At 33.1% G+C, this 20,808-nt stretch overlaps 2 protein-coding genes and 1 long non-coding RNA gene across 3 annotated transcripts; all 3 read right to left on the reverse strand.

The window, feature by feature from the left end:
• On the reverse strand, positions 1-733 carry LOC133284905 (uncharacterized). Its single transcript, XM_061482040.1, has 2 exons — positions 418-733; positions 1-338 (listed from the first exon to the last, which is right to left on the reverse strand). The coding sequence occupies exons 1-2, from the start codon at positions 731-733 to the stop codon at positions 1-3; spliced, it is 654 nt and encodes a 217-aa protein (XP_061338024.1).
• Positions 734-4,303: 3,570 nt separating this feature from the next.
• LOC133284933 (uncharacterized) lies at positions 4,304-5,527 on the reverse strand. Its single transcript, XR_009747947.1, has 3 exons — positions 5,101-5,527; positions 4,760-4,880; positions 4,304-4,578 (listed from the first exon to the last, which is right to left on the reverse strand). It is a non-coding gene; the product is annotated as an uncharacterized LOC133284933 (long non-coding RNA).
• Positions 5,528-15,366: 9,839 nt separating this feature from the next.
• Positions 15,367-18,174, reverse strand: LOC133284906 (uncharacterized). Its single transcript, XM_061482041.1, has one exon. It carries the CDS (start codon positions 18,172-18,174, stop codon positions 15,367-15,369), a length of 2,808 nt encoding a protein of 935 aa, XP_061338025.1.
• Between the last annotated feature and the right edge of the window lie 2,634 nt (positions 18,175-20,808).

Here is a 20,808-nt window from a genome sequence, read left to right on the forward strand (position 1 = left end):
CTACTCAGGAAGAGCTACAATACACTCCCTGCCTACCGAAGCTAAATCACCAAGGTATAAATGCTGAACACCAAGCGGTGGATGACTAAAGAAACTCTGCTTAGCTTGCTCAAAGGAATCCAAAATAAAATTAGCTAACCAGTCAGCGCATGAGTTGCCTTCCCTGAAGTTGTGATGAAGTTGAACATGCCAATCCCTTCCAAGCCACGTCCGTATACGAGAGACCAATTGCACCTCACAGACTGCTGCACCACTTTTGGTGAGCACAGTGATTGCCAACAGCGAATCACTTTCTAAAATAATTTTCCTGTAACCATTGCCCCAAGCCCTCTCCAAACCTCTCAGAATACCCCATAGTTCAACTTTTATAAGAAGAGCAAAATCCCAACTTATAGGCAAAACCATCCAGCCAAATACCTTGTGAACTCCTAATTACACCTCCACAGGCTGCCATACCAGGATTACCACGGGAAGCACCATCCGTATTCACCTTCACAAAACCTTCTTCAGGAAAAGTCCATGAAACAGTAACGTTGCTGACAAGAGGAGCAAGATTATAGTTCTTTTGATTTGTAATAGCAGTATCAAGATCAGAAATAAATTTTAAAATAATATCTACTTTACTCCCAATCGGAGGCACCACTTCACCATGATTCAGCATGTTCCTCCGGCTCCAAATCTTCCGACAAGTGACTATGAAAATGGACAGCCAACTACCATGGCTGCTGTCCATGTGCTCAGCATTAAAATTATCATCAAACTTTCAAACACAGGGTTCGTTTTTTTTTTTTTTTTTTTTTTTTTTTTGCAGCGAATGCAAATAAGTTATCTACATTCACTCTAAAAATATTAAAGTCTTAAACATATTATCCAGGGAAACAAAATTAGGCATTATTTTTTTAAAAGACCTTTTTCATAAGCCATAAATGTTTTGCCTTTGGATCAATATTTAAAAAATAATTCTAGGTAAAAATTATATTTTTATTTTTTTAAAAAAAATCAGAAATATTTGCTTAAAAATAAATAAATACTATTTTAGCCTTTTCTCTTATTTTTAATTTTTTATTCAAAAGCTTCATCTAAACATATATACACTACACATATTAAGTGAAAAGTATTTTTAAAAAAAATAATTTCTTGAAGAAATTAAAAAAGTCATTGACACGCGTCCTCAATACCTATTTTTACATATATATTAATGTCAAAATTTAAATTATAGTAATCTTCAGAATTTACATTTAAATATCATTATTAAATGAAAAGGCAATAAACTTCTCTAGTAGATTATAGTCATAATGAAATTTATACAACTTTGAAAAAGAAAGGGTAATTAGAATTAAATTATTGTTATACAAGACATTTAAATAAAATTTTCCAAGAGTAAAATAGAAATTGAATAATTTCTTTTCAAATAAATGTATTTGGACTTGTAGTATATGGATTCAAACATGCCCTAAGGACTAAATATTTCTACAGCCATTGTCTACAACTATCTCTTTTTAACTAAGTCTGATCAATACAACATAAAAATTGTATTTTCTCTCTGCCACGTCATCCGACAATGTATGAGGAGAGAAAAAAAAATGACTTTATTGTTATAACTACGTCTTACTGGTCAGACTTTGTTGAAAAATGGTAGTTATAGATAATGTTATCTAAAATGGTTGTAGAAATACTTTTTCCTTTTATTAATAGGGGAAGGATCTGTTTACAAACTTTTTTTATAAATTTTTGCAAATTACACTATATACTCCCGAAAATATATAGTGTAATCTAGTGTACTTCCGAGAGTACATAGTGTAGTTTGTAAACAAAAAGTTTGTAAATATAACCCTTCCTGTATTAATATATATTTAGACTTGAACTTTAAGTAAAGCAATCAATTTTGATTTTCTTTTTTACATAAAATTAAAGTAAATATTTAAGTGTGTATGCTCAATTTTAGTATACATCTATTTCATTTGAATTTTTACAGGACATAAATCCACTATTAAGGAGTGCATTTTTTATACTATGAAAAATGTGATAAAAAATAAAGCAGTACTAAGAAAGTTATGAATTTAATCATATTTTTCATGTGAAAACTTTAAAATTATTATTTTTTGTTATTTGTGCATCGAACAAGTGCTAATATAATAAAATTAGAAAGAGAATGTCAAATAACGTGTTGTTAATATTTTACTTAATATATATATATATATATATATATATATATATATATATATTAATATTTGTCCTTTTAAATGACATAAAATTCTGTTATTTTAATCAAAATTACTATATTTTATAACGAGAGAAATAGAAATCACGGTGAAAAAAATTAAAAGACTAAAATAACTGTCATTTAAAAGGAAAAATATTTTTTTTCATATATATATATATATATATATTATCGACATCTCTTGTTACAGGAGCTACAGTCAATATACTCAGAAATTATGCAGACTTAAAATAGGACCTATAAATATTAAGTTCATGTTTAATTTGTTTGATTTTTTTTTAGAGAAATAATTTTTTTTTTCAACTATCTTGAAAAGCTTAAAAATATTATTCTAAATAATTAATCCTAAAATACAGTATAACTTTAATTTTCTTTACACCAAACAAAAAATAAAGAGGAAATGAAACATATTAATTATCCCAATTATGAAGTTTTTATATAAAAAGTGTTTGTGAATATATTTGCACTGGAATATTTATAAATTATAAGGTCCTACCGAGTGTGAAGTTTAGATAAATATTATAGAGCTTCGAACTGAAAAAGCTTCTTTAAGATGAGCTCATCCTAATGGGAGTATGAAAGAAAAATGAGTCACGTCTCCCATGCCCATTAACCAAACTTTGAAGAAAAAACAAAACAAAAATTGACAAAAAACCCTCCTCATACCATGTGCTTAACGTCATCTATTAGGTAATCCCGGCAATTTGCCGGAGCAGGATAGAGTCAATTTTTGGGAATAAGGTTGAAGAAAATTGGAGCAGTGTCTCACTATTTATTGTCTATAATTAATGATATTAATCTCGTTGTAGCCCTGGTCAAATGGAACTTGGAAGATAAGTACTAGAAATGCAAGTCAGTCAATAAGATAGTATTAAAATAGTAAATTTAATTTCTACCAGATATATATAGTATTTTACTTATTTATTTACTTTATAAAATTTACATGTATATCTACATGTTTGGCCCATATGAATTGCACAAAAGAATAATTGATGTTTGGCTGTGGAACTATGGAGCAAGAATTTAGTGCTCCGGATCACTTTTGAATTGGTGGGACGAGCAGAAAAAAAGAGAGGACACGCCGGGAAGAGAGAAGAGAAACAAATGATTTTTTGTTGTTGATTCAAGTGTCATATTCTTAGTGGAGGGATAATCAAAGTCCTCGACCATATTAAATTTTTTCGGAACTACGAGGCTTTGGCTGCTTAACTTGTATTCTTATTTCACTTATTTACCCAGTTAATTTAAAGGAGAGAGTTATATTTACAATTTTTTTATTTACAAACTCTTACAAATTATATTATGTATTTCTGAAAATACATTAGGTTACACTATATACTTTCGAAAGTACATAGGGTAATTTGCAAAAAATTGTAAAAATTTTTTGTAAACGGATCATTCTCCAAGTTTAAGTAGTAATTTTTTTGGTAAATAATTTAAGAGAATATTATTTCTCATATTATAGAAAATAAATTTTATCTCCTACACATATATTAAAGAGTGTGGGGCATTTGAAGAAAAGAGAGAAAAAAAAAAAAACTTGGACTACAAACACTTTTATGTGCAGGTAAGAGATAAAATTATTTAAATAATAAATTTAATTTGCATATATCACGTGAAAGTGAAATCAAGATCGAAACCGTGCATTTTGTGTGAGGATATATACAGAGAGTAACCTTAAAAGTACTATACCGCTACCTAGCTTTAACCAATTGCTACAACTATACTGCTCTTCCTACAGTTGTCTTGAGCTTTTTTTCTACTATCTAACCACCCAGATTGGACTCAAGTGCCTTTCTTTCATTCAAAATGCTCAAAAAGTGTAGTTCAGGTGGCCTTCTTTTGGAAAATAACATTGAGGTCAAAAATCAAATTGAGAATGAAAAGACATGTGATACATGCTTCTTTCCATTTCGTTTCCCGAACAAATCTTCATCCCGAAGGTTTCAGATAATTTTCATCAAATCTAGTTAGCAGAGTATGGTATGTAATTCAAAATTTTCAAGCAAATTAAACTATGGATCGAAGATGCTAACCCTCTTATTCAATAATTCTTATACAATGGTAAGTAAGGACTATAAGGAATAAATTAATTGATGGTCTGCTCTGCTCATATGTGAATTATACACATGCAGTTTTCATACCATCCTGCACTAATGATTTCCATAATATAATCAACTCAGTAGAAAAGAAAGACAATAAATTTTTTTTTTTTTTTTTAATTTCTATACCAATTCATCGATTACTCGAATAATCCAGTTTACAGTTGAGTGGTGCGATACCACAAGTGCGGAAAAGCTCTCCAAGCACAATGCTATGCCTTTAATTGTCAGTACAAGCATCTATGAGACAAGGATCTGTATTAATTGATGGATTGAAAGTGGGTGAGGTATAAGAGATAGATATATATATATATAGAAGAGGAACAATTAATCCAATGTCTGATTGTGCATATATTTATATTCAGTTTTTTGTAGATCTGTATCTAATGCATATGCAACTGAAAAAGTGAAAAGAAAAAAGTTTTAGATGACTTACAAAAATCATTGAAAACCACTGTCCCCAACCCCAAGGTAGGAGGACATACCGCACGCGTTTCTGTCACTCGAATCATGAACATATGCCACCATCTATTTCTAAACTTTCCCTCTCTTTCTTTCTGCAAGAATCAAGCAACATGAATGCTAATCTCCAGATTTAGCCAACAGAAGAATACAGCAATTCATCCATCCAGAAAGCATGCATATATATATATATATATATATATATATATATATATATATTAGTGTGAAAAAATGGAAGAGAGGAAAAGCAACAATGAAATAGTACACATACGTATATATATATATATAGAGCTAATTAAGGAATAATTGAAGAACCTTTTCTAGGGTTATGTGATACTGAATGAAAACCTTGTTGTAAATCACAAAATCCATTTAGGGTTTGTATGCTTCCATTCAACAGGTGAAGCTCCCACATGATCTGTTCTTGCCATTAATTAGAAGGTAAGAACAGATCATGCTGGCAGCTTCAACTGCTGCAGGTGCATGACGAGTAGACTGACTATATGTATATGTAGATATAAGTATATATGAGCTTTCCTCCACAGAACGTAGTAGCTTATAATCTTCATCTATCTATTCTTCTTTGATTCTTCAGCTGAGTACATATATACACCTTATCTCGTTCTTCCTCTTCTCTTCAAAGTTGAGGCTAGCTTTTGTACAGAAAAGAGTGATGGGAAGATAGCAAACGTATAGCTAGCAAAGGGATAATAAAAGTATATGGTTCCCTTTTTTTGTTTTTGGTCTCCCACTTTTGTACGTTTTTTTTTTAATTAGGCTACATTTGGACCATCTCTGGTTCTGAATAGCTAGTTTTCCTGATTCCAGTGTCATCTTTTTTGTCTCATATGGTGAAGATAGATCACTGTCTCTATTTATCTTTCTTTGTATTTTTATCTTTTTTTGGGTAGCGTATTACAATACACTTACAGATATACATATATTTACTGCTTAAAAACCAGGTATATATGTTTAACATTTTTCAATTTTTGAAATCCCAAGAAGAGAAGTTTAATTTATCGATATAAAAGAGAAAGAAAAATAGCAAATTAATTAAACTGATCGAGATAATATAATATCATCATAACGTTAATCCTTTTAAAAAAGCATAAATTGTTCTACCTTTTTTCCTTTGGGAGGGAGAATGTATTTAATTTTGTGGAAAATTTTGCATGAAAAGGATAGCACTAATAAGTTTCATAGGGGAAATTTGGAGAAAGTTGGCCAATATTTAATCATGGAAGGACTGTGGTTATTCGCCATTGACCATTTTGGTAACTCCACAATTGAATTGAATTAGGGACGGGAAACCATAAAGCATTAGAAGATGAAAAGTAAAACAAGGAGAAAGATGTATGCATGTGGTCCTAATGTTGAAACGAATTTAATAATATCACGCTCACGCCACCACATGCAGACACTCTAGCGAGAGTTTCTATATATCTCAAGGGGCTTTTAAAAATTCGGTTGGATGACCCTTTCATGCTTTTTCTTTCCCTCTCTCTTTCTCATATTGTCCGTGTTGTATGTAATGTAGGCATCAATTAGAATGAACCAAATAGAGTATGGGAACAATGAGTATATGGGGGACCATTTTGAAATTTCCACGGATCCGATCGATCAGTGTGACTTAAGGTTTACACTTCACACAAATTGAAAATAAGTAAACCAACACAAAGGCAACATTTTCAAAACTTTTCTCTTTCTACAAGGGATAAAGTGCTATACATCATTAAGCTCAATGTTTGTGATTAATAGCCTTTAGCTCCCTACCCGATAGTATGATTTTTTTTTTTTTTTTTTTTTAAAATTAAGAAGTAAACAATGAACCAACTTAATCCTTCATTTGATGTTTTGCAACCGACACATACATAATTGCAACTTTCTTGCATCTTATTGGTGCCTTTCTCTTTTTAAGAAAAAGAGACGTGATAGCTTTAGCCTTAATCTTTCCTACCTAAACTTCCACTCAACCATGTTATCTCAAGTTAACCTCAAACATCATATCTATATGTGTGTGTGTGACTTTCACAAATGATAATAAATTAGGTGAACTAAACATTAGGAGTTGTTTTGACTTCGGAGGTTATTATTTCCTTTTCGTTTGATTCTTTTATATGCATATGATCCAAAGTCTCCTTGCTTATCTCTCTCTATATAATATATATGGTTAGATCATTTTACATAGATATAATTTGAACTTTTTTCTTTTGTAAACAGATATAATTTACATTTTTAATTTTGATCGTTAATCTCACTTATATACGACTTTAATTTTTTAGTTATATGAACCATTAGATACAAATAAATCAATGATCAAAATTGAGGATTAGACTTTTTATACGTATACCGATATAAAAATATCCTACCCTTATATATAAATGGGAAGAGTTCTTTTGACTCCAGAGTAAGACTTAAAAGTCTTATTCCCTATCTCACCAGTTGATGGACGGGAATTAACAGTTTTCATTTGTAGTGTAGTTAATAATTAATTAATTAGTATGATTTTCTAAATTATAACGGTTAGATGAACGAAAATCAACGATTAAAATGAAAAGTAACACATGTAAGTCTTACTCTGGAGTCAAAATCCATCTCTCTCTCTCTCTCTCTCTCTCTCTCTCTCTCTCACACACACACACACACACATATATGTGTGTGTGTGAGCTAGGATCCTTTGACACCAGTGTCAAATTTGAAATTTAACACCTCATCTGATAGCCGTTAGATCAAAAGAGATCAATGGTGTCATATGCTTACAAATCAGAGTCGTTGATCTTTTTTTAATCTAACGGCTCTCAGATGAGGTGTCAAAAGATCCTACCTCATATATATATATATATATATATATATATATATATATATATATATATATATATATAGGGACAAGATCATCTTACATCGGTGTAAGAATAATAAGTCTTACACTAAATCGTAACCATTGATTTGTTGCATCTAACGGTTAAAATTTATTAAGTCTCACTCATTAATTAATTTTTAATTTCTAATAGATCTCAACCAGTAGATGCACGGAAATCAATTGTTAAGATTTGGTGTACGATTTATTATTCTTACACCGGTGTAAGTTGATCATATCCCATATATATATATATATATATATATATATATATATATATGAGGCAGGATACTCTTACACCAGTGTAAGAGTTAGAAGTTTTACACTCAATCTTGAGCATTGATCCACTTGTATTCAATGCCTCACATTACTAAAAAAATTAGAGCCCTTAAGTGATCTCAATGGTCAAGATTGAGAGTGTAACTTACACTGGTGTGAAATGATCCTGACCCTATATATATATATAGGCTTTACTTTTCTCCAGCCGCTTGACGTCCAACAAATAAATTTGGGAAATCATAATCATATAAAGATGGGTGAAAGCAATAAATGCAGGGAATCATAACCAATCAACGATGTAAGACTTACTGCTGCATGTCCAGCAGCTGAAGAAATCATTTTACCTATATATAGGTAAAATCATTTCTGCAGTCACTTTACGAACAACAATGACAGGTGTATGGTTATGATTCTCTACATTTAATGCTTTCATCATTTGTATGGTTATGATTCCCCGCATTTAATGCTTTCAAATATATATATGACAAGTATTTGATTGTTGCACGTACAACAGTTGCAGAAATGTAAATCCCATATATATATATATATATATATATATATATATATATATATATGAGATATGATCCTTTGATACTGGCATAAAATTTTAAAATTTAACACCAACTCCTAACCGTTAATTTCCGTCAATCAACGATTATCATTTATTAGAATTAATAATTAATTAATAGATTTGATTGACAGAAATTATAACTGTTAATTGATGTAAATTAACGGTTAGGATTTGGCGTCAAAGAATCCTGCCATATATATATATATATATATATATATATATATATATTGTATTTAAAAGGCTTGAGATGTGATTTATCTAGTTTTACATTTTAAACGTAACAAAATATAAAAGAGAGCTGATCAATGTTGGTTGCTTGTGTGTAGAAATTCCCAGGCTTATTAAAAGGTAATAATCCAACTATATAATAATTGTCAAGGATATGTTATTTTACCTTCTTTTTTTTCCTATCTTTGCATACCAGTACTCTTCAACACCATTAAATCAGAATTTAAAGAGGAGAGAAAGAGATAACTGTTAATTAAGATTCTAATCTAATAATTTTTTAAAGTGATAGGCAAAAATAGGTAGAAAAAAAGATAGGTAAAATAACATATCTCTAATTGTTATTATCTAATATAAGTATGACATAATTTAATAATTGTTTCGCTGAGTAATGCTGCAGCTTTTAAAGAGCATGCAAATAATTAAATTGGACTCTGTAAGTAAATGATTTTCAATTATCTCAAAGTGTTAACAATGAAAATAAATATGCGATGAATCTTTCAAGCAATAATTAATAGTATAATCAATGTGTGAATATATCACGGATTGATGTGATTTTTTGTAAACATATTGCTCACGCCGATGTAGACTTCATTAATAGTCTCATCATCGTTCCATAACTAGTAGCGTTTCAACTTTAGATGCATTTAATATTTCCTTTTTGGATGAGACACGAATTTAATGTCTCACTATCTTTTGCGGGGAATAAAATCTTTTCATGTTTTATTTTTATATAATTAATTATGTCATTCATTCATAAAATAATGATAAACAGTTAAAGTGATAGTTTCTATTTTCTGGTTTTACGAATTTATCATTTAAGTTACAATCGTTAATTTATAAACGAATAATTTAATTATTTCACATTACATTATCATATTAGAATTTATCATAAAAAAACGAATAATTAAAGTGACAATTTCTACTTTCTGATTTTACGAGCTTAATTATCATAAAAACTGTGATCATTTATTTATAAATAAATAACTTAAAATTTTCACATGATATTATCACATTAGAGCAAAATATGAGAGAATCGATCTATTTTATTTCAGTAATTATAAAATAAGATTATAAAAAATTACAACACTACAATTTTAGGTTTATGTTAAGGGAAAAATGTATATCATTTTAAAGGATGTAAAGTTGTGTCATTTTAAGTGAGAGAAAGAGATAGATAAATGAAGAGAGAGAGTGGACAGAAAAAAATAATGATGTGGGTCCCACCTCTTTATGAGAGTGAAAGGATATAAGTTATGTAATTTAAAATGACAAACACTTTTCTCTTATGTTAAAGACACATGCTTCTTGATAGCTCAAAGGATATCATACTTACTCTAATATTCCTACAAAGGTTGAAGGAGGACAATCTTCTTCGACAGTTCACATTACTCTCTGTTCATAACTGGGGCAAGTTGTGGAGCCATTGCTTCAAACATATTGTGAGTTCAAATCAAACCTAACTAAACTTATTAATCTTAGTTCTTTTCCCATTATGGGTATATGAATTAGACATATATTATTACACACACTAATCAGTGTTACAATATTCAAATTTAAATAAAAGGATCACTTAATCAAGCGGGCATATATAATACATCTCCAAATGGATCATGATTTCGTCCATTTTTATTAAAACAAGGAAAATTATGATTAATTGAAACCCACAATAATTTAAAAAAAAAATTCTAACATGAAAAACTAGTCATGTGACTTAATTAATTACATGATTTTTTATTTTTTATTTAAATAGAAGGGTCTCAGCCATTTTCGAAAATTAATCTCTACCATTGAATTACAATTAACTTACTCCTTGAAAAAATTAATAAATACATACAATAAATGAAGAAAAAACTCAATCACGTGCTTGAACATGGTCAACTTCCTCAGCCGACCTTAGTGGAGAAAGAAATGGGTCCTGACGTTACTCTCTGTAAGCTTCTACTGATCAAGATGCTTCAGTAGTCCTGAGCCATGACAAGAATTTGTAGACGAACAGAGGGTGGGTAGGACTTGGATTGGAGAACGTAATAAGATTGTTATATACTTAGTCACTTAGATGCTTGAGACGTTGTTTTAGAAAGAGTTGAGTTGTAGAATTCATTCATTAATGAAAAACTGCCTCACGTTAAAAAATATAAAATTATATTATTTTAAGTCAGAAAAATAAATAAATTATGAGAATAGAGAGTGAATTTTTAAAAAAAAAATATAAATATCATATTTTTATAAAAATAAAATGACATAAATTATATCATTTTAAAATACAAACATTTATACCTACGTTTATTTATACACTTTCGATTCCCTTAAGTTTTGGCCAGATCCATCAAGCAAAAATTAAACAGTTTGGTCATAACATCACCTCAAGAAGAATCTTACTTGAAATATCACAGACACAGATTAAAATCTGAAATGGGACATTTTACCTAACCAGTAGCTATGAAGCACGCATACATATATGACTATTTGACATGATAATATGAGTGATATGACAACAAAATTTATATTGAGAATCAAAACTAAATATTTTGACAGGCAAAGTCGGACCTGTAAGTATAGTGTTGGAAGCGTGCTCGACATTAAAGACTCATGTTTCATCGGTATCGATATTGGATACGATACTTTATATATTAATTTTAAAAAATATTAAATTTTAATATATTAAGATATATTTTGATATTGAATAATATTTTTAATTATATAATATATATTATATTTAATATTTAATAATTAAAAAAATAAAACTAAATTTATAATACTAATTAATTTTTCAAAAAAATATATCAGATATCTTAAATATTTATATTAAACTCAATAAAATATGATAAACATAATCTGACCAATCTAATTGTTAAAACTAAAAATGCAAAATAACATAATCTTTAAACTTTTTCGTGAGTTTCTGCAATGTGTATTGGAGTGTCGGAGTATCGAAAAGTATCACATATAATACTTCAATTTTTTTCAAATATGGGTGCATTATAGCTTAAGACACATCAAGATTAAGGAACAATGTGTCTATGCTTTGCAGTTCACCATTACAAAATAATCTCACAATTATAACCTATAACCTTAAAACTCGGTGAAAAAAAAAATGAAGGCAATGAAACTTCAGGAAAGTGCAGTAAACCACTATCTCCTTCGTCAATGGAACAATTGAGTGCTTAGGGCAAAATGGATTTATTAGATTTTTCAAATCTCAATATATATTAATATTACTCCGTTTTCTCTCTTCCGAATTTTTTTTTTTGTACAAAAAAAAAATATATTTTTTTGGTAAGCCCGATAAATCTTTTAAGTTTAGGTATTTAATACGAACAAATAGGTTATGGTTATTACTTCCAAATGTCTCAAAATTAAAGAAATGTAAATACAATTTTGAAAACATTAATTAAGGGAGTAGCAATTGTATTTTTCATTTTTAATATGCTAACTATAAATTAATATTCAGCGTCTTTGACAAAAAAAAACAGTTTTATCATAAATTTGTATGTAGTAAATTGTTTTGCAAAGCACCTTGGAGAACTCTTTTTTTTTTTTTTTTGGTAAATAGCACCTTGGAGAACTCTATTTAAGTTGTAACTGTGAGAAATAATATGAAAGTATTTTGTTTTTTTCCTTAAATTATGATTTTTCTAAATTAAAGTGTTCTTAAATTAGACTTTATCTTTTTTAAAAAATAATAATATTTTTTGAGGGTTGAAAATATTTTGTCATTGTATAATTTTAACTTGCATGTTTAAAATTTAAAGTACATATGTTTTTGTAATGTAATCTTAGACACATAATGTAACATATTCTAATGTATATCTAGTAGACGATAACTTTCATAGGATAAATCATAAATTTTTGGCAAAAGCACCGATATAAGACTTTTGGATAAAGGATTTATCGAGTTAAACCACATTTCATATGTTTTGCAGCCAAACTAATGCAATCAAGCACGTACTAATTGGTACGGTATCAGTCCCTCACCATTATAGTATGGGACTAGTAGCCACATCATCCATATGCGTTAGTCCTGCATCATTTTGGCACATGACTCTATATCAGTCCATGTTAGCCTGACCACACTGAACATGTACAATCTCAGTATGGGACTAGTCACGCACCTGATCTGTACGGGACTAGTCTCGTATTGACACTGTATGTGTTTAGTGCTGGTCTTGCACCACTCAGGTGTGTGACTTAAAGGATAATGCCACTTGCCCCAATCCTGGCCATCCATCCTACCAAACCAACACCAAACCCTCTATATAAATCCTCTCAGCTATGAAAATCACATCCCAATGTCAGATTCTCACCTTCCTCCTTTCTGTGTTTGATATTTGCGTTGTTTTTACACTCACCTACTTTCATTATTTATCACTCTCATTTTGTATTCTATTATTTTCAAACTTACTCTCTACCATATCATCTTGTATATCCCATCCTTATTTTGAGCCCTAAACTACCCTCTATTTTTTGGTTTTATTTGCATAATAACACTACTGCAATAGATCAATTTTGTCCATTTGTATATTATAATGGTTCTAAAATTGTAGGTGCGGGCAATTTGACTTTCGAAGGGGAAAAAGAGCAACGTATATTGTCTGAGGCAAGTCTGTTGATGTTAGGATAGCGGATCCTAAATCGATATTTCAATGCAGAAATAGAAGAACCAAAGAGATCAGAGAAAATCAATTGAAAAGTTTCTGTATATTCTAGTGCTTTTCATTGTGACACCTAATCGGGCATATAAGCCACGTTCCCTAACAATGTGCTAACAGAAAGTAAGCAATAGACACCTTGCAATGACTCACACATGAGTCATACTATCAGCAGTAACCACTCAAACCAAGTGGCCCAATACAAATAACAGTAGTGTATTTTATCAACTGGAATTAAAGCATAAAAACTACAAACAGTAATATTCTTTATTGGGCTGTCTAAACCACATAGTCTTTGGCCCAGGCAGGAGCTCCAGCTCTTCTCTTCATCTTGGGCCCATCATTCATAACATTGCTCTCTTCTTCCACAGGAACCTTGTCCTCAAGGTTCATAACAGGCAACACGAAATCTGGATAATACATAGTGATATCATCCTCATCTTCCCAGGTTGCATCTTCAGGAAGGGAAAGTGCCCACTGAATTAACCATTGTCTCTTATCCCCTTGCAAGTGAATCATCAAGGCAGACAAAGGAACTTGAATAGGATTGTTACCATGACTGATTTCGGGCAAAGTTAGAGCAGCTGCAGTACATGCACCCTTGAATGGCTTGAGAACAGAGATGTGAAAAGAGGAATGAATTCGACATCCTTCCGGTAATCCCACTTGATAAGCTACAGGACTCAAGATCCTAGTGATAGGAAATGGTCCGAAATACCTCATCGCAAGCTTTTGACATTTTCTGTTAGCCAAGGTTAGTTGCCTGTAAGGCTGCAACTTAACTAACACCAAATCACCAACAGACAGGGTCACATCTTTCCTATGCTTATCAGATTGGACCTTCATCCGGTTCTGAGCACTATGTAAATGCTCTTTGAGAAACCGAAGCAACTCATCTCTGTGGCTCAATGTAACATCAACAGCCTCAACCTGAACAGTACCTCTAAGATAGGGTGGAATCATGGTTGGAGCCTTACCATAAAGGGCCTGGAAGGGAGTCATTCCAATGGCTGAATGGGCAGCAGTATTATAATGATACTCAGCCCATCCTAAAAACATTGCCCATTTATGGTTCTCCTCATGGCAGAAAGCTCTCAAATATTGCTCCAAGTATCGATTAGTGACTTCTGATTGCCCATCTGACTGTGGATGGTAAGCGGTGCTGGTTCTTAAGATGGTGCCACTGTACTTGAATAGCTGTGATCAGAAATGGCTAAAAAATACTGAGTCTCTGTCAGAAACAAAAGTCCTTGGGAAACCATGCAATTTGACTATCATGTCACAAAAAAGAGAAGCCACCTTTGCAGCTGTATAAGGGTTGGCTAAGGCACCAAAATGAGCAAACTTAGTTAAACGGTCCACCACCACCAATATAACAGAAAACCCCTTGGATATGGGCAGCCCTGTAATAAAATCCATGCTTAAATCTTCGAATACCCCTTCAGGTATAGGTAGTGGTTGAAGCAACCCAGCAGGTGGCGAGGTTGAAGTCTTAATCATTTGACAAGTTGAACAACACTTGACAAAGTCATGGACATCCTTACGCATGCCTTTCCAATGGAAGGAGGCAGATAACCTCAAAAAAGTCCTAGCAATTCCAGCATGCCCACCAATTAAGGTTGAATGTGCTTCCTGCAAAATCATATCCTTCAAGGCAGAATTTGTTCCCAAAAGATATCTATTTTTATGATATAGAATACCATCTATATCAAAGATATCAAGATCCAACAACTCATTCTGGTGCAATTTCAGCCGAATATTGAGCAATTCAGCATCAGTCCTATTTTCTTCTCGGATTTGATCAATCAAAGAGAAAACAGCTTCTGAAATTAAAGCCAGAGTAATACCTGTGTGCTCCTCCTCACTACATCTGGACAAGGAATCCGCAACAATATTGGCTGCCCCTGGCTTGTATTCAATGTAGAAATCATACCCCATTAATTTGCAAGCATATTTTTGCTGCTCCACTGTTTGTACAGTTTGAGTTAAAAGCTCCTTCAAACTTCTGTGATCTGTACGAATGGTGAATTTAGAGCCAAGCAAGTAGTGACGCCCTTCTTAACAGCTTCAGTCAAAGCATACAACTCCCTAACATACGTGGATGCTACCCTCATTCTTGGTCCCAACTTTTTGCTAAAGAAAGCAATGGGATGATCCAACTGGTGGAGAACAGCCCCAACTCCCACTGCTGAAGCGTCAGTCTCTACTATAAAAGGTAAGGAGAAATCTGGCAGGGCCAGTACAGGAGTAGTGGACATCACCTCCTTTAAGGCTGCAAAAGCCGTGGCAGCTTCATCATTCCAAATAAAGGCATCCTTCTTCATCAAATCAGTCAAAGGTGAAGCTAATGCTGCATAATTTCGGATGAATCTTCTATAGTATCCTGTGAGACCAATAAATCCTCTCAACTGCTTAATTGTCTTCGGCTGAGGCCATTGTTGCATGGCAGCAATCTTCTTGGGATCAGCCCTCACACCCTCTCCAGAAACTAAATGGCCTAAATAATCCACTTCAGCCAATGCAAACCCACACTTACTTAGTTTCACCATAAACAAGTTATCCTGCAAGCAAGTCAGAGTTAATACCAGATGATTATAATGTTCCTCCATAGATCTACTATAGATGAGGATATCATCAAAAAACACTATAATAAACTTCCTAAGATAAGGCCGAAACAAATGGTTCATGGCTTCCTGGAATGTGGAAGGGGCATTGGTTAACCCAAAGGGCATCACCAAAAACTCATAATGCCCATCATGAGTCCGAAATGCAGTCTTGGAAGTATCTTCCGGAACTAATAAAATCTGGTGGTAACCACTCCTTAGGTCCAACTTAGTAAAGATCCTTGCTCCCTGCAGCTCATCGAGCAACTCATCAATGGTAGGTATGGGAAAACGGTCCCGAATGGTAATGTTGTTCAAAGCCCGATAGTCAATACACATTCTCCACGAATTATCTTGCTTTTTAACAAGCAACACAGGTGAAGAGAAAGGACTACGACTTTCCTTAATTAGACCAGTAGCCAGCAATTCAGAAACTTGACTCTCTATCTCATCCTTTTGATGATGGCCATATCTGTAATGCCGAACATTAACTGGCCGTGCGCCCTCTACCAAATGGATGGCATGGTCACATCCCCTAGGAGGTGGCAGTCCCCTTGGAAACTGAAAAACAGGCTGGAATTGCACCAAGATGTTCCAAATCGACAAAGGAACTTGTTGTTTCAATGCCAACAATTCGGGTAAAATGGCAGTCCCCTCCTTCCCATCCTCAGCCTTTATATGCAAACAATGTTCATCAACAGGGACCACAGCTTTACAAGTAGTTTCACCCTGTAACACCACCCTTCCTTCCTTGGTCATAAATTCCATAGACAAATCAGAGTAATCATGCAGCACCCTACCAATTTGACTTAGCCATGAAATGCCTAAGATGATACCAAAACCAGAAAGCTCAATAATCCACAAATCTACCGCAAACGAATACCCCTGAATAAGCAATGGAACATTCATACATTTTCGATCACAAATTAGAAACTCCCCATTTCCCAAAAACACCCTCATCCTAGGAACCTTCACGGATGGTAAACCAACCTCCTCAACCAATTGCTTTTGGATGAAGTTATGAGAACTTCCAGAATCCACCAGGATAGGAGTGAGCTTACCATGAAAATCCACCCGGAATTGGAGAGCTCTGGGATTTTTATCACCCTTCAGAGAGTGTAAGGCAGCTTCTTGAGGCACCTCTTGTGCCAATCCTGGTTGCCAAACAATATGTTCTTCAGACTCCTCAACACCATCATCCCAATCTCCCACCATTAAGAACAACTTGGACTTACACTTGTGGCGAGAATTCCACTTTTCATCACACGTATAGCATAAACCTAACTCCCTCTTCTTCATTAATTCCTCATTACTTAACTTCTTATAGGGGACATTAGAAGGCAAAGCTGGAAACACTAGTTTCAGGCTGGGCAGGATGGAAGGCACTGATTTAGGTTGGTCCACAGTATAAGAACTTTTAGTAAAAGTCTTTTTTTCTCCAGGAGATTGAAAAGAGGAACGAAGCTCCACAAAATGAGCATCATAAGTGATGGCCAGCTGCATAGCCTGATGGAGTGATGTAGGTGAATGGAGCTGAATTGCCCTGCGAAGATCAGGTAATAAGCCAGATACAAAAAAACTCATAAGCACCTCATCAGAGAACTCAGTGACCTGATTGATGAGAGCTTCAAAGTTCTTGATATACTCATTCAAATTCCCCTCCTGAGTGAGTTTTGAAAGCACACCTCTTAGATCCGTATATGCAGTTCCCCCAAAACGCTGACGAATGGCCACCTTCAAATTTTCCCAGGACTGAATGGAACCCCCGTTGAATAACCACTGGAACCAAGGTCCAGCCAAACCCTCCATACGCATGCCAGCCAAACGGACCTGAAGAGCAGCAGGTACCTGTTGCAATCCGAAAAATAATTCGGTACGAAAAATCCAGCTATTCGGATCAGTGCCATTGAAAGCCGGTAACTCCATCCGAATGGACTTCAGCAAAAAACGAGGATCATCAACACCAACACGCGGATGCGAAGTTCCCGCGGAATCAGTACCAGAACCTCCATGCATACCATGTGGTCGAAAAGTTGCCCCAACCACTGTAGCGCGAATCTCTTGGATCTGAGCAGTAAGACTGATGAACTGATTTTGATGTTCATTGAAACGTTGCTCAACTCGAGCCTGCATGTCTTCCAAGACACGATCAACACGCGATTGGAACGCGCTAACTTCATCTGCTAGGTCTTGAACGCGCATGGTGAAATCTGATTGAGGTCCAAGGAGATGAAAGCACCAATGTTAGGATAGCGGATCCTAAATCGATATTTCAATGCAGAAATAGAAGAACCAAAGAGATCAGAGAAAATCAATTGAAAAGTTTCTGTATATTCTAGTGCTTTTCATTGTGACACCTAATCGGCATATAAGCCACGTTCCCTAACAATGTGCTAACAGAAAGTAAGCAATAGACACCTTGCAATGACTCACACATGAGTCATACTATCAGCAGTGACCACTCAAACCAAGTGGCCCAATACAAATAACAGTAGTGTATTTTATCAACTGGAATTAAAGCATAAAAACTACAAACAGTAATATTCTTTATTGGACTGTCTAAACCACATAGTCTTTGGCCCAGGCAGGAGCTCCAGCTCTTCTCTTCATCTTGGGCCCATTATTCTTAACAGTTGAAGATTTAAAGGAGAAGATCCATTGAAAGTTGAAGCTCCAACAAAATCAAATAGTATCTTCAGTGATGAGTACAGTCCCAAATGAAAACAACAAATATGTAGGGTTTGATATATTTGATAATGATGACGTTGATGTTTTTCTTAGAATATTAGTTGGGAACAAGTACGCCTCACTCTCTAGGTCCAAGGTCAATGCAAAAATGCTGACCAACCATTTAACTAATAAAAGTTTGCAAAAAATCATAATTACTATTTTTTAAATATCAACGTTCATTCTTTAATCACCAAGTCATAATTATTTTATAATATTTAAAATAAAAAATACGCATATTTAAGTAATCATCCCGTAAATTATAAAAAGCCTTCCTAGGATCATTTAACATTAATTAACTATAACATTAAAATGGCTACTACCATAGTGTTTGAAACATACATACAATACCTAATTATCATATATAATACCCCAAATAAAGGCCAATTAACATACTAAAAATATTAAATTAAATTAAACCACTAGGGTTAGCCTAGTGGTGTGGGGTGTGTGTGTTAGGAGTGTGGATAGTGAAGGGTGTTGTGTTCAATTCCTTGTAACCTCCAAAAAAAATATTAAATTAATTCACCAAATTATAATCTTAAATACTATAACATAAAATAGGCTTATATCATAAGGTTTCATAAATGACATACAAATTAATTTAAATAATAAATGACCAAGGATAGAATACTTACATGTATTGGTGAAAATCACAAATTGTAGAGAGAAGGCAAAGAAAAAAAAATTAGAGAGAGAAACATAATTTTAGAGAGAAGGATAAGAACGATGAAATAAAACGAGTGAATGAGAGGGGGGATGTGTGACGGGTTACTAGAAAAAAGTCACGTACAAAAGCTATGTTCCACTAGTTTCGTACCGGTCAGGTGCGGGACTGCCAACATGGCTTTAGGGAGTCATGTACCAAAATGATACGGGACTGATGTGGATGGCTAATGTGGCTATAATGGTGCAGGAATGATCCTTTACCAATCAGGTACGTGTTTGACTGCATTAGTTTGGTAAAATATATGAAATATGGTTTAACTGGGCAAATCTTTTAACCAAAAGTCTTAGTCTAGTACTTTTGCCTAAAATTTTTGACAACATTGGATGGCAAGAATTGATATCCCTCATGTGAAACTTTTTGGAAGTAAATTTGTTGTTAACAAGGCCATTCAATACCTTAATGATGTTATTATAAACAAGTTAATTGCGACAGGGTGTCCCAAACTAATGGATAATGCATCAATCAAGTTATATTTTAGATAGTTTTGGGTTCGTTAATGTTTTGCTAGATAGATCGATATCATACATTAGTTCAAAACTTACACACCGGGTGGTGAAATTGAGCATGATAGTCGAGGCTTTCATGGTTTTGACGTCAATAAATGCTCCCATTTCTTTACAAACATTGACACCACACTATGTTGAGAAGAAAGAATGGATTCATAATATCTATTTCAACCGTTGGATACATTGATTTATTTTATAGTACTATAGAGGGAAGACGTTTTGCATTTTGTCTTGTTTTGTTTTGGATAAGCACAAAGGTAATTGAGAAGGCCGATATCAATTAAGATTATCATTATTTGTTCTCAATACCCCTTATTATATTATTCTATTCTTGCTCGTACTCATATCCGTCTTTTTCACTCTCACATTCTTCTTCTTACATGTGCACGTGTGTCTATGCAATAGTGAACCGTAATTTTAAATAATGTATCACTCTCCTATTTTATTTCTTCTTCTCGCACTCTTTTCAGTATCTTTATTTTCTCATTCTCCTTTATACATTTGTTCGTGGCATGGTTGAACTGTAACTATAAGCAGAGTATCACTCTTTCACTACATCAGTCTTTTTTTTTCGATAAACACTACATCAGTCTTTTTACTTCCTCATTCTTCTTCTTCGTCTTGTACTCCTTTAAGTCTTTTCACTTTCTCATTCTTCTTCATACATATTAACATGTATGATGGACATAATTTAATGAAGAATTATAAGAGTGAAAAAATTGAAAGAAATGGGCAAAAAAAAAGAAGAATGAAAAAGTAAAAGGACTGAATGTAATAAAAGAGTGATATTCTGTTAATAATTGTAGTTCACCCATGCATGGACCGTATGCAAATATACGAAGGAGAATGAGAAATTAAAAATACTAAAAGAAG

The sequence above is a fragment of the Gastrolobium bilobum genome, unplaced genomic scaffold, assembly GCF_033153095.1.
Source record: "Gastrolobium bilobum isolate Gb01-03AN ecotype WA unplaced genomic scaffold, APGP_CSIRO_Gbil_v1 utg15403, whole genome shotgun sequence".
Lineage (NCBI taxonomy): Eukaryota > Viridiplantae > Streptophyta > Magnoliopsida > Fabales > Fabaceae > Gastrolobium > Gastrolobium bilobum.